Source organism: Amblyraja radiata, chromosome 9 (genome assembly GCF_010909765.2).
Source record: "Amblyraja radiata isolate CabotCenter1 chromosome 9, sAmbRad1.1.pri, whole genome shotgun sequence".
NCBI lineage: Eukaryota > Metazoa > Chordata > Chondrichthyes > Rajiformes > Rajidae > Amblyraja > Amblyraja radiata.
The window spans coordinates 8,713,492-8,728,219 of NC_045964.1; the positions used below are offsets into that span (position 1 = coordinate 8,713,492).

The following is a 14,728-nucleotide window of genomic DNA, read 5'->3' on the forward strand; positions in this document are numbered from 1 at the left end:
TAGCAAAGTCAAGGGATATGGGGAGAACGCAGGGACGGGGTACTGATTGTGGATGATCAGCCATGATCACAGTCAATGGCGGTGCTGGCTCAAAGGACCGAATGGCCTACTCCTGCATCTATTGTCTATTGATTCAAATAACAAGCTGATCATTACAATGCTGACAAGTGAAACTACTCACCATTCTATCAACGTCAATTTCCTCTACATCACTTCGACTGTCACCATCCTCCAGATGACTCTGAGAGGCAATATCTTTATCAGAGACCGGAAAGTTTTCATATTGCAGTAATCTTTGATGAAAGTCTAGTTCCTCATTCTCTGGATTTTTTTGCATAACTTCTTCCCTTTCAAGTGGAACATTAAATGTACTTGCTTTAAACCAACATTTTTTATCTTCAATCTCCACTTCCACCTGTTCATCTTGCAACCAATTTTTCTCTTCCATACTGGGCATTTCGTCTGGTTCCTTATCAACCACTTCATGGTTAGATCGGGAAGAATCTTTATCAACAGCACTTCCTTTTCCAGTTCTTGTGGAATTCTCCAGTACAGAATTGTCATTTTCTTCTTCCACAATCTGTTTTTCACCAGTGTATGAATGGTCAACCAATTCTGCTCGAGTAGGGTGTTCTAATGCATTTTGATGGTCCATAGAAACATCCTCCAACTCATCGTCCAGCTCACTGACTGTAGGCATGGAAGGAAATGCATCAGTTTCCTGTTTAACCTCTGGTGATGGATCAGCATTTACATGGTCCTCATCTGGTACACCCTTAGGCACCGTTATCTCAATAAGCTCAGAATCGGCAACATGAATTTTCTCTAGCGACATACGACATTAAATACATTAAATTTATTGTTGTAAAAATACCAAAACATATTAAGCAATTAATACCTTAATCCCTACCAAAAAATGTTTAGGAAAGGATGGCAAAGGAGGTGGTTCACAGCAGCCCAATTCCAAGCAACTATATATACAGTAAGTAGGTGTCTCTCAATAAACCTGACTAAGCATCGCTGAACTGTTCATCATGAAGAGGAAAATAATCTGGACATCATAAACCAGCAGTGAGCAAATGTTCCTCTGAGAATGGAATATAACGTAGCAAATTTAAAGCTAATTTGCAGGTTGAGTCAGTGGTAAGGAACGCAAAAGCAATGCGAGCATTCATTTTGAAGGGACTAAAATATGAAAGCAAGGAGGTAATGCTACGGCTTTATCAGGCACTGGTGAGGTCACATTTGGAATATTATGAGGTTGTAGGTCCCATATCTGAGGAAATGCTGAATTTGAAGCAGGTAAGGAGGCCATTTACGAGAATTTTCCAGGGGATGATTGGGTTAGCATAAGTAGAGAGTTTGAAGGCTCTGTGCTGATACTTACTGGATTTTAGAAGGATGAGGGGCGGTTTCATTACAACCTACCGGATAATGAAAGGCCTAGATAGAGTGAATGTGGACAGGATGTTTCCAGTAATGGGAAAGTGCAGGACAAGAGGGAACAGCCAAAGAATAATAGGACGCACCTTTAAAATGAAAATGAGGAGAAATTTCTTCAGCCAAAGGGTGGTGAATCTGTGGAATTCATTGCCACTGACAGTTGTGGAGGCCAAGACACTGGGTATTTTTACGGTGGAGATTGATAGGTACTTAATTAGGAAAGGCATCAAAGGTTAAGGGAGTAGGCATGAGAATGGGGTTGGGAGGGAAAAATGATTGAATGGCAGTAGACTCGATGGGCTGAATGGCCTAATTCTGCTCCTATGTCTTATGATATTATGGTTTGTTTGTCAGTGTTTAGTGAGAGGATGGTTCATTTTTCCCTAACGCTATTCAGCAGTCGATTGGAGAAATCCCATTGACCTCATTCTGTTTATTTTTCTCTAATCTATTCCCTCTCGTGCTCACCAATTCCTCCCCGATTCTCCTACCACCCATCAACAATAAGGGCAATTTCCAGTTATCATTTAACCAAACAGCCAGTCCGTCATCCTTGGGATACAGAAGGAAACTGAGTATTCAGACAAAATCCACATGGCCACAGGACGCTCTGGAAGCCACGATCGAAGTTAGGCCGCGGGAGCTGTGCAGCACAGCAATACCTACTGTGCTGTTATACAGCTTTTTTCTCTTCCATTTTCTTGCAATTATAATCCCCCACAATCTGTAAATCTCAAACTTCTATTTATTTTAACTTTCTTATGACATCAAGTTCATGGTGGTTCCCAGAGCATTTCTATTCTCCCGTATATTTTTCTGTTCTATTCTCCTGTATTTTTCCTGGAACATATATAGGCTTTTGCATGGCCATCAACTCTACCGTTTCTCCTAACTTGAACCTACACTTGGGATAATTATAGTAGCCAATTAATCTGACAACCAGCAAATAATGAAAATAACTAAAATAATTAAATATCACAAAACGAATTAATTAAACCTACGTAAATAAGAGAACATGAGATATCTTGCTGCTGCAATGTATGTGAACACTTCCTGTCTGTGAACACTTCTGCTCAAGGTCACTACTTATGCAGTAAATGTCTGTGACTCAAAGCTGCAAAAATGCATTAAGCCTGGGAGGGAGAAATCTATTTGGACCATTTTCTCCAAGAGGCATCACATCCCTTAGATTAAACCATTTAGACTGAACACAAGATGACGGACCAGATTGTAAGAATGTAAGTGAAGGGGTGTGGGGATCCCGAGGTAGGTATTGCAAAAGCCCTGGACCCTGTATTTGGTCCGGTAAATTTGAGCTTTTTGTAACCTGCGTGAACATTGTAAAAGAGACTGTAGCATTCGTGAGGGAGTTAAAAGCGATGCAGATAAAGTGAAGGCCAGTATTGCCAGGAGAGCAAAAGGCTTAGATGCCTACTTGGGCCAGGTGAGGAACATTAATCTCTAACAACTAAAATCCATTTTACAAAATAAAATTAGCAAATAGTTAAAATTACTAAAGCAATTAAATATGACAATGCTAAATAATTAAACTAATATACATTCCTCACTACAGGAGAGGGGAAGAATCCAGCGGTCAATGTATCTACCAACATTATAAGTAAGATACAGAGGATCTTTTGAAATTTTATACAATAAGGGGCTAAATAAAAAGAATAAAACAGAGGTAATAACTTCTGGATTATTACCAGTCATGAGCAATTTGGCTCAAACTTAATAGGGTCAGTTAGATGGATATATCTCTCCCTCCCCCTCTGAACGCACAGTCCTCCGCTCAGTCTGCAGCAACCCCGACTTGGTAATCAAACCCGCCGACAAGAACTCTGCTGACTCACGCCACTCCACCAGCCGGCTACAGCCGTCGCCTTACCTGAGTCCTGGGCCCAGCACCGGGCCCACGTTGCAGAATCCCACATCACGGGGCCTGACTATGCTGGGTCCTACTGCTGCCCCCTCACCTTAGAGGGAATCTCAGTGGGGGATCCACTGGGTCTTCCCCTTCCCCTTTTAGCCAGGTGACCCGAGCTACTCCCCACCCATACAATAGTCCCCATGCCCCCCTCCTCTTTGAACACCCACCATCCCCCCCACCAGACATCGCCTCGGCCTCCTTCCACTCACCTGCCTTCCTTCAACCCCAAATCCATGCCGGGTGTTTACCATCCCTCCTGACCTCCCCCTTTCCGATACGGAACGTTATGTCCTCAGCGGAGGCCTCACCTTTGTTTCCCTCCGCCCCCACCAGTTCCGGGTCTGCCACGATGTGGAGCTTTTCTTCCGTCGTCTCCGGGCCTTTTTCTATGGGAAGTGATAACCCCTTCTCCCGTCTCCAACGTACCCCCTCCTCTTGGACTCCCCCGGTTGGTTCTCTACCCTCTTTAGACTTTTTCATTTCTAACTACCGGCGTGACATCAACCGCCTCAAATTTTCCACTCCCCTTACCTACTCTAACCTCTCTGCCCCTGAACATACAACCCGACGCTCACTCTGCAGCAACCCCGACTTGCTGACAAGGGAGGTGCCATGGTAGTCTGGCGCGCTGACCTCTACCAGACTGAGGCCAGGCGACAACTCTCAGACACCTCCCAATTATCCTTGGACTATGGCCCTACGGACGAGCACTAGGCCTTAATATCACACACCATTACTGATTTCATCACTTCCAACTCTCTGCCTCCTCAAGCCTCCAACCTTATCATTCCCCAGCCCCTCAAGGCTTGATTTTATCTTCTCCCCAAAATCCACAGAATTTATTTCCACATACCTCGAATCCATCCTATCCCCCCAGGACCAATCCCTCCCTACCTACGTCCAAGACACCTCACACGCTCTTCGTCTCTTCAATGACTTCCATTTTCCAGACCCCTACTCCCTCATCTTTACTATGGATGTCCAGTCACTCTACACCTCCATCCCCCACCAGGAGGGTCTTAAAGCCCTCCGTTTCTTCCTCGACCGCAGAACCAGTCTATTTCCGTCCACCAATACTCTCCTCGGCCTAGCAGAGCTGGTCCTTACCCTCAACAACTTCTCCTTTGACTCTTCCCATTTCCTCCAGATCCAAGGCATAGCTATGAGCACTCGCATGGGCCCTAGCTATGCCTGCTTCTTTGTAGGGTACGTCGAACAATCCCTGTTCTAGGTGTACACTGGCCCTATCCCCGAACTCTACCTCCGCTACATTGGCGACTGCAATGGTGCTACGTCCTGCACCCTTGCGGAAATCATTGACTTCATCAACTTCACCACTAATTTCCATCCTGCACTCAAATTCACATGGACCATCTCCGTCATCTCCCTACCGTTTCTAGATCTCACCGTCTCCATCACAGGAGACAGACTATTGACCGACATCTACTACAAACCTACTGACTCCCATAGCTATCTCGACTACACTTCTTCCCACCCTGCTTCTTGTAAAGACTCTATTGCATAATCCCAATTACTCCGTCCACGCTGCATCTGCGCCCAGGATGAGGTTTTCCATACCAGGGCATCGGAGATGTCCTCAATCTTTAGGAAACGGGGGTTTCCCTCTTCCATTATAGATGAGGTTCTCACTAGGGTCTCCTCGATATCCCGCAGCTCCGCTCTTACAACCCCCCCCCCCCCCCACTGTTGTAACAAGGACAGAGTCACCTCGTCCTCACCTTCCACCCCATCAGCCATCACATGCAGCATATAATCGTCCAACATTTCCGCCACCTCCAAAGGGATCCCACTACTGGCCGCATTTCCCCATCTCCACCCCTTTCTGCTTTCCGCAGAGACCATTTCCTCCGTAACTCCCTGGTCAACTCGACCCTTTCCCACCCAAAACCACCCCCTCCCCTGGTACTTTCCCCTGCAACCGCAGGAGATGCAACACCTGTCACTTTACCACTCCCCTCTATTCCATCCAAGGATCCAAACATCTTTCCAGGTGAGGCCAAGGTTCACTTGTACCTCCTCCAACCTCATCTATTACATCCGCTGTTCCAGGTGTCAACTTCTCTACATCGACGAGACCAAGCGCTGGATCGGCGATCATTCCGCTGAACACCTCTGCTCAGTCCATCTTAACCAAACTGATCTCTCGGTGGCCCAGCACTTCAATTCCCCCTCCCATTCCCAATCTGACCTTTCTGTCCTGGGCCTCCTCCATTGTCAGAGTGAGGCCCAGCCTAAATTGGAGGAACAGCACCTCATATTTCGCTTGGTCAAAGGTCAAAGGTCAAAAACTTTATTTGCCATTTGTGCTTACACACATAGGAACTCTTGTGCGGTTATTCAGAGAGTCAAGTCAAGTCAAATTAAAAATTAAAAAGACACACAGAAGACACATAATCTATAAAAACATATACTACTCTAGAAATAAAAAAAGAAAATGCCTAAAACCCTATATAAAGGGGAAAGTGAGAGCATTGTAACTTGCACAAACCCTATATCAGGACATCAGTTCATTTTGTTTTGGCCAAGAGTCTCACTGTTGCAGGGAAGAAGCTCTTAAAAAAGCGTCTGTTTGTGGCGATGCTGTCGGCTCGTCTGTGCCTGAGGTTGTATGTGCAGTTTTTGTGTTTGAGCAGGGAGTGAGCTGGATGTAGTGTGTCTCTGATGATTCTCTCTGCTCTTTTTTGACAGCGCTGTGTGTAGATTGTGTCCATGGAGGGGAGTTCCGTTCTGATAATCCTCTCTGCAGTCTTTATGACTCTTTGCAGAGCCTTCCTCTCTGTCTGTGTGGTGTTTCCATACCACACCGTGATGCCTGTGGTGAGGATGCTCTCTATCAGTCCTTTGTAGACCTGGGTGAGAGGGCGACAGTGCAGACCAGCTTTTCTGAGCAGCCTGATGAAGTACAGTCTCTGCTGGGCTTTTTTCACTGTGGCTGCAGTGTTCAAAGTCCAGTTCAGATCTGATGTTACTTGTAATCCCAGGTATCTGTAACTGTCAGCCCTCTCCACCACAGTCCCCTTGATGATGAGGGGCTGCAGGGGGGGTGGATTTTTTCTGAAGTCCATTATTATTTCTCTTGTCTTGTCTGTGTTGAGGCTTAGGTCGTTCACCTCACCATAGGCAAGAATGTCGTTCACCAGACTCCTGTAGCCCGACTCGTCCCCCCCCTTGATGAGGCCCAGGATGGTGGTATCATCCGCATACTTAATAATGATGGTATTTTCCTTACACCCCAGCGTTATGAACGTAGACTTCTCTAATTTCAGAAAGCCCTTGCTCTCTCTCTATCCCCTCCCCTTCCCAGTCCTCCCACTTGTCCCACTATCTCCATCTTCTTTCTTCCTTTGTCCTACCACCTCCCCTGACATCAGGCTGGAGAAGGGTCTCGACCCGATAGGTCGCCTATTCCTTCTCTCCATAGATGCTGCCTCACCCGCTGAGTTTCTCCAACATTTTATATCTACCTTGGATATGTGGAGCACAGACTGGGAAAAGTGGATTTTCATTTATGAAGCACCAACATGGTTATTAGAGAAGGAGATAGTTGCCCTATTGTCGAGCACTGCACCTTAACTATGCTGGGACCAGATTTCTAGTAATAGGGAGATAAATAAAGTATGGGGGCAACGGTAAGAAGAGCCCGAGTTGAGTCCCAGAATGTTACATGGCAAAAACGTGGAAGCAGAGACAGATTTTAAAAAAGGGGCAAGATTGACCAGTTTGTGACAGGAAGGAACAGTACAGTTTGCAAAAAGAGCAAAAGCAGGAAAACATGACAATGACAAATAGGACTCCAAATAAAAGTGTTAAGATGCCTTTGAAAAAATTAATATGAAGCTGCTGCATCTAAATGTGCAAAGCATTTGTTACATAGTGGACAAATTGAATGCAAAATAGGGATGAATGGATACAATAATGTTTGCATTGCAGCTTCAGGATAACCATGGATGGCAGTTAAGTATTCAAGGATATTCAATAATTGGACAGACAGGCAAACAGAAAAGGAGATGGAGTGGTATTGCCAGAAAATAATGAAGTCACTGCAACAGTGAGAAAGGATTAGTGCCTGGGTAGAATTTCTTAAGTGTGGACAAGAAGGCATGTAGGCCCAGTATGTTGCGCAGCCAACTAGGAAACATGCTAACACAATCAGAGCACTGTACAATGTAAAAAGTTCAATTAATAATCTTGTCCTGAGAAGTCCATTAAAGAACAACCAGAAAAAATATTAATCTTTATTATAATCGAAGGTGAAGAAGGACTAACAATGGCTAACATTTAATGAACAACTGCAGGAGCTAATGTATCCCTGGCTGGCATAAAAGTAGTTATGGGGGATAATTACCATTCTCTGCACAACAATAGCTACGATGCTTTTGCACGCATAGTATCAAGGCTGGAAAATAACCTTTGAGCGCAAGGTGAAGGATTCAATTAGCATGCCCCAAGTAAGGAACCAAAAGAGGCAAGATGAATAATAGAGTACTAATGAGTGAGTTTGATAATCCAGACACTAAATTATTAAACAGATGAAAAATAATTCCTGGATTACTACCCAAGACATATGAAAGGTAGCATCAAAGAATACAGTGGGAGATAGCAATTTTAACTCGTAGAACACTGGATACAGTAATAGCTATCGACTGGGGCGGCACTTAGAACTAAGCCGGAACAACAAGCTTGTTTTTAAAAAAAAATCTCTCATGTGGGATCGGTTGGCAAATTATAATACAATGCCCACCCTTAATTGCCCGTACATCCAAGTGGTAAAAGGGGTGCTTTGGTGTAACTGAATGGCTTGCACTGCCATTTCAGAGATCATTTAAAAGTCAACCACGTTACTGTAGTTCTGGAGCGAAGAAAATAAAGCAAATGACTGGAGTAAAAATCTGCAGGCCAGATCAAATAAAGATAGCAGAAGTCTTCCCCCAAAATCATGTTTCAATGTTATCATAATAGATTGTAGGTTGTTTTTAAATTCCTGATTTAATTAATTAAATTTTAACTCAAGTATCTAGATCTTTGACTTTTAAGACCCTAATATCAGTAACTGTGTGCAACAACTACCATATTACATTTCCAATGTGACCAAACAGGGTCAAGTCTCAATTTCTTGGATGTAGGGACAAAAAAACAACTCTGATCCTCAATAAAAATTCCAATATTCTTTTGAGATTATTTTTCAGCTGGAGAATTGAGAAATGGGACAGTCTCAAATAGATATTAGCAAGTGAGAAAAGGGAGGAGGTTTCTTTACTCAGAGGACCATGCATCTTCAGTTCTCTCACTGAGGTAACTGAATATTTAGTAAGTCTGTCTATCTATATCTATATAATTAAAAGTCTCATCTTGACCACTTCCTGCCTGCCCTGTATATTGATTTTAGAAAAAATGCTCCCCTGTATCGCTGTGATTTTTTGGCCATTTTACTCACAGTCCACCTTCGTTGAGCCAGCCCTGAGGATTTTTCCCATCGATGAAAAACAAAAAAGTTATGAGTGTTTAAAAAAAAGTGCGATCAGCTGATTGATCCCCTCGTTGAATCACCTCGTTGAAGGTAACGCCCCTTCTGGAGGGGGGGAAGGACTATAAAACCCCGGATGCTTGGACGCGAGTCAGTCACTCTGCAAGATCGCGAGGGAGAGGCCACGACTGTCATTCTAAGCTGTGAATCAACTGAACTGCAATGTACTTGCAATAAATGATTTGTTAGCCCTTAATGACAATGCCATGGGTTGTTTGGCCTGCTGCCCTGCCTGTGCTTGAAATTGCAATGATTAATTGGAAATGAAATGAAATGACAATGCCATGAGTTGTTTTGTCTGCTGCCCTGCCTGTGCTTGAAACTGCAATGCTTTAGTAGGTCCGACTATGTTTGGAAGGAATAAATGCTTTATTAGGTCCGACTGTGTTTGGAAGGAATAAATGCTTTATTAGGTCCGAATGTGTTTGAAAGGAATAAATGCTTTATTAGGTCTGAATGTGTTTGAAAGGAATAAATGCTTTATTAGGTCTGACTGTGTTTGGAAGTAATAAATGCTTTATTAGGTCCGACTGTGTTTGGAAGGAATGAATGCTTTATTAGGTCCGACTGTGTTTGGAAGGAATAAATGCTTTATTAGGTCGGACTGTGTTTAGTTCAAAAGTCCCGCTCATTTCGTGACTTCCGCTCAGTTGACAGGTCGCGCTGATTGCGTAATTTCCAGTGAGTGCAATGGTCGCGCTGCTTGCATAATTTCCGGTAAGTGCAGAGGTCACGCTGATTGCGGAAGTTCCGCTGACTGCGGAAGCCCCGCAGTGGAGAGGCCGCGCTCAGCCGTGTGAGTAGATTCAAGAAAGTTTAGACATATATATGGTGTGTGAGTCAGTGTGTGTGAGTGTGAGCATGTGTGTGGGTATGTATGTGAGTGTGAGAGTGTATGTGAGTGTGTGTGTGTGCGCGTGTGTGAGTCTGTATGTGTGTGTGTGTGTGTATGTGTGTGTGATTGTATGTATGAGTGTGTGAGTCTGTGTGAGTGTGTGTGTAAGTGTGTGTGTGTAAGTGTGTGTGAGTGTATGTGTGAGTCTGTGTGAGTGTGTGTGTAAGTGTGTGCGAGTGTATGTGTGTGTGGGTGTATGCGTGTGAGTGTATTTGTGTGTGAGTGTATGTGTGTGTGTGTGAGTGTATGTGTGTGTGTGTATGTGTGAGTGTATGTGAGTGTATGTGTGTGTGTGTATGTGTGTGTGAGTGTATGTGTGAGTATGAGTGAGTGTGTGTTTGTGTGTGTGAGTGTGTGTGTGTGTGTGTGTGTATGTGTGTGAGTCTGTGTGTGTGTATGTGTGTGAGTCTGTGTGTGTGTGTGTGTGTGTGTGTGAGTCTGTGTGTGTGTGTGTGTGTGTGTGTCTGTGTGTGTGTGTCTGTGTGTGTGCATATTGGAATTGGTGGAGAGGTGGAATATTGCGTTGGGGGACCAGCCCTCCCATGTGAAGCTGGGACCCAACAGGTCCCACCTAGTCTAGTATACATATATAAATATTCAGCAATTGAGAATTATACCACAATCAAGAGAAAGGAATCTGATAGCAAAGTGAAGGTCAGGGTATAGATAGTTAATGACCATAATGAATCGTAGAATAATTTTGAGGGGAACATGACCAGCACTCATTTTTATGTCTTACATCTATATCTATATCTTAACTTCTTCTATACATAACTAAAGCTCTGATCTTGTGCTCTTACGGTTTGCGTGGTTTTTCTATTTGCGCAAAAACGGTACGCGATAGCGCTACGATTTTTTGCCAGCTTACTCACTGTTGTGCAACAAGTTTTGTTCCAATCGATGGTATATTGTAAAAGTTATTAAAGTTTAAAAATCGTAGATTGCTGTCAGTCGCCGCCACACAGATTGGTCTCCTCTCCTGTCAGTCAGGAAGGGCGTCGCCGCACTGATTGTCCGCTTCCGTTGACAATTGGCTGGAGGTCCCCGTGGTGAAGGAGTGGCATCACCGCCCGAGGAGCTGCGGCCGCGCAGTAGCTGGTGGGGAGGGTGGCGCCGCAGGCCGTGCCCGGGGACTGGGCCTGGGCTGGAACCAAGGACGAGCCTGAGTCCAGGATCAGGGACGAGCCCAGAGATTAGGTCAGGGCCTTGAATGGAGCCCAGGCTGCGGCAGAGCTCAGGGCTGGAGTCGTGCCCAAGCCTGGGTCAAGATGTATCAGCACATCGGGGGCCGCCCGGCAGATGCCATCCTGCAGCACAGCCTCCGCTTCCTGCTCTGCATGCAGCTCTGGCTCGGCTGCCCGCCACCCTCACCCCGCACAGCGAGCCCGGCTCCTCGAGGTCCACGACCGCGAGTGCTTCGGCCGCCTATTGCCAGGTCCCGTCCCTCTCTACCCTCCCTCCCCTCTACAACACTCCCTCTCTACCCTCCCTCCCCCCTCTCCTGCTGCCTATCTACCCTCACTCCTGCCCTCTCTACCCCCTCCCTCTCTACCCCCTCGCTCTCTACCCTCGCTCCCCCCACTCTACTCCCACCCTCTCTACCCCCTCCCTATCTACCCTCCCACTCTCTCTGCCCCCCTCCCTCTCTACCCTCCCTCCCCCTCTCTACCCCACTCCCTCTACCCTCCCACCCCCTCTCTACCCCACTCCCTCTCTACCCTCCCTCCCCCTCACTACCAAACTCCTTCTCTACCCACCCCCCCCACTCGACCCCTCCCTCTTTACCCCCTTCCTATCTACCCTCACTCCCACCCTCCCTCCCACTCTACACCCTCCCTCTCCCCCCTCCCTCTCTCTACCCCCTCCCTCTCTGCCCCTCTCCCTCTACCCCCCTCCCACTCTGCCCCTCTCCACCTCCCTCTACCTCCCTCTCTACTTCCCTCCCCTCCCGCACAAACCCCTCCCTTTCTACCCCTTCCCTCTAACCCATCCCTCTCACTGCCCCCCTTCCTTCTCTACCCCCCTTCCTCTCTCACCCCCCTCCCTCTCTATCCCCCCTCCTTCTCTATCCCCCCTCCCTCTCTACCACCCCTCCCTTTCTAGGGATTGAGGAGGGAGTGCTGGGGATGAGGAGAAATGTGCCGTTCCTGCGCAGTTAGGGGCTATGCGTGAGTGGTACAATATTGCGTTGGGGCAACGGCTTGCATTGGGGGAACAGGTGAGTGGTGGAATCTTGCGTTGCACTTGGTCTAGTATTCTTATAACTATAAACCTCTGATCTTGGATGTGTGTGTGTGTGTGTGTGTGTGTGTGTGTGTGTGTGTGTGTTTATTTGTTTGTGTGTGATCACATCTACTCGAAAAAACGATGCGCGAACGGGAACATTTTTACATATTCCTGTTGACTTTTATCCCATGGAGTCCAAAATTGTCTTATCTGAAAAATTCATGCTTTATTTATCGAGTTATTTATGAAAATGTTCACAAATCTAAAATGTCTTTGAAAATAGAAACCGAGCGCCTTTGGCTGATGACGTCACAATAGCTCTGCATGCTGCGGGCTCTGCGTGCTGCGTCTGCGCTGCGAGTGATGTCCCCCCGCGAGCTGCAGCCGCCACCCCGCAAGCTGCTGCCACACTCTCGCGAACTGCCGCCCCTCGCGAGCTGCAACCACCCCTGCGAGCTGCCGACCCCCGATGAGCTGCCAAACCCCCGCGAGCTGCCCCCGGGCCGCGAGCTGCCGCCCCCCCCGCGAGTCCCTCCCCCCACCACACACTCCCCTCCTCCTCTCCCCCTTCCTCTCCTCCTCTCCCTCCCCTACCCCCTCCCCACTCTCCCCCCACCTCCTCCCCTCCACCACTCCCCTTCACCCCTCCCACCTCTCCCCCTCCCTTCCCCCCTCTCCCCACCTCCCCTCCCATCTCCCCCTCCTTCTGTCTCTGCCCCTCTCTCTCTGTTTCTGCCCCTCTCCGTCTCTGCTCCTCTCTCTCCGTCTCTGCTCCTCTCTCCCTGTCTCTGCCCCCTCTCTCTCTCTGCCCTCACTCTCTTACCCCCTCCTTCTCTAGACGCGCCTGCGAGTTGGGGGCTATGCGTCAGTGGTTAGGGTGGATATGGGGTAAAAGGAGCCAATGAATAACATTAATATAATATCAAGGGGAGAGGTTAGTGTGTGTGGGAGGGGTGGTTAGTGTGTTATCAACACCCTCCCCCCACCACACACACCCCTACCCCCGCAACCCCCCTCCCCCTCCCACCCGCAACCCAACGGGTCCCACTTGGTCTAGTATACTTATAAAACTCTCATCTTGTCCTCGTCCGGTTTGCGTTCTTATTAAATTTGCGCAAAAACGGTACCCGATAGCGCTACGATTTTCCCCACCCGCCATTCTCCTGTGCTGCAAGTGCATCAAGTTTTATTCCGATTGGTGAAATAATACAAAAGTTATTGGTCTGTTATTCGACGGTACGGCGTCGCCCCTTCCGGCACCCGCTGTCAATCACTGGTGGCGAGAATAAAGCTGAAGGAGCGGAGTGAGCAGAGTGTGGGCGCGGGATGTGTTCGCGGGTGGGGGCTGTGTTCGCGGGCGGGGGCTGTGTTCGCGGGCGGTGGTGGTGACGACCACCACGACGAGCCAGGAGCCACTGTGTGCAGCCGGGACTGGGAGCCGGTGAGTGAGTCGGGAGTGAGTCCCTCCCCCCACCACACACACCCCTACCCTCGCAACCCCCCTCCCCATCCCCCACACACCCCCTCCCCATCACATACAAACCCCTTACCCCACTCCTCCACACACCCCCCTCCCCCACAACCCCCCCTCCACCACACCCCCCCTCCCGCATACACCCCCCCTACCCCACTCCCCGCCTCCCCCACACACCCCCCACCAGCCCCCGACAGGTCCCGCCTGAAGCCATTCCCTCCCCTGGCTGCAGGACGCTCCCCGCCTGAAGCCTTTCTCGTCCTCCGGCTATAGAATGCTCCTGCTGTTGTGTTGGGGGAACAGATGAGTGGTGGACTATTGCATTGGGGAATGGGTTGCGTTTGGGCACCAGGCTTCCCGTGTGACTGGGACCCAACGGGTCCCACTTAGCCTAGTTTTTGATAAAATTCCCTAAGCGACACCCAACAAAATTAGGATACTTTCATGCATTTAATCAAAACATGACTGTACTAGAAACCTTCAAGACAAGCCGCATTTCTCAATGAAAAATAATGATCAAAATTAGCAACATTAATCGGAATATTAAAGCAAATATTAATTCGCAGGAAGTTAAATGCAATCACTGCAAAGTCTGACAATTAAATTCTTCTAAAATTTAGTTTAAACCAAGTACACTCTGTGTAATATTAAAATAACGGGAGTTCACATTTTTCTCATCCCATTACGTCAACATTTTATACAGCCAAAAACAGTGCATGAACGATGAGGCAAACGATGAACAAAACTAATAAAATCTTCTGAAAGTATGCTCTGAGATTCAAAGGCAGAACTCACCTGGATTCCGTACAGCAAGAGTGACCTTTCGGTGGAGATTTCGTCGACTCACTGCACCAGGATTTGGTGGAGGCACAAGTTGGATAATCTGGCCATTTGGGTATTGGAAGACTTCACCACTTGGCCACCTGAGGGGCTGCAGTATCATCTTCTGAGCAGGTGTGAGTTGCAGATTCTGTGCAGGCCGGGCAGTAGAGGTAGACTGCAATGGGATCAAAAGGAGCTGTGGTCTGTCAGATTTTGTGGCTTTAGATAAATCAGGAGGAGTAGAGTTGGAAGTTTCAGGATGTTTCGATACTTCTGTCATAACAAAATGCAATATGAATGCATCAATTACTGAGAGTCTGCTTGGCAAAAATAGAATTTCTTATCCCTGAAGAGGAATTTTAAATAATATTGCAACAATACTGCATAGATTTC

The 14,728-nt window shown here is 47.2% G+C and overlaps 1 protein-coding gene across 1 annotated transcript in view; it reads right to left on the reverse strand.

The window, feature by feature from the left end:
* LOC116976742 overlaps nt 1-14,728 on the reverse strand; it is a 415,857-nt gene that overhangs the window by 12,036 nt on the left and 389,093 nt on the right. The window contains exons 31-32 of the mRNA XM_033026631.1: nt 14,309-14,608; nt 182-690 (exon numbers count right to left, since the gene is read on the reverse strand). Coding sequence (XP_032882522.1) covers nt 182-690; nt 14,309-14,608 — 809 coding nt within the window. The remainder of the gene's footprint in view (nt 1-181; nt 691-14,308; nt 14,609-14,728) is intronic.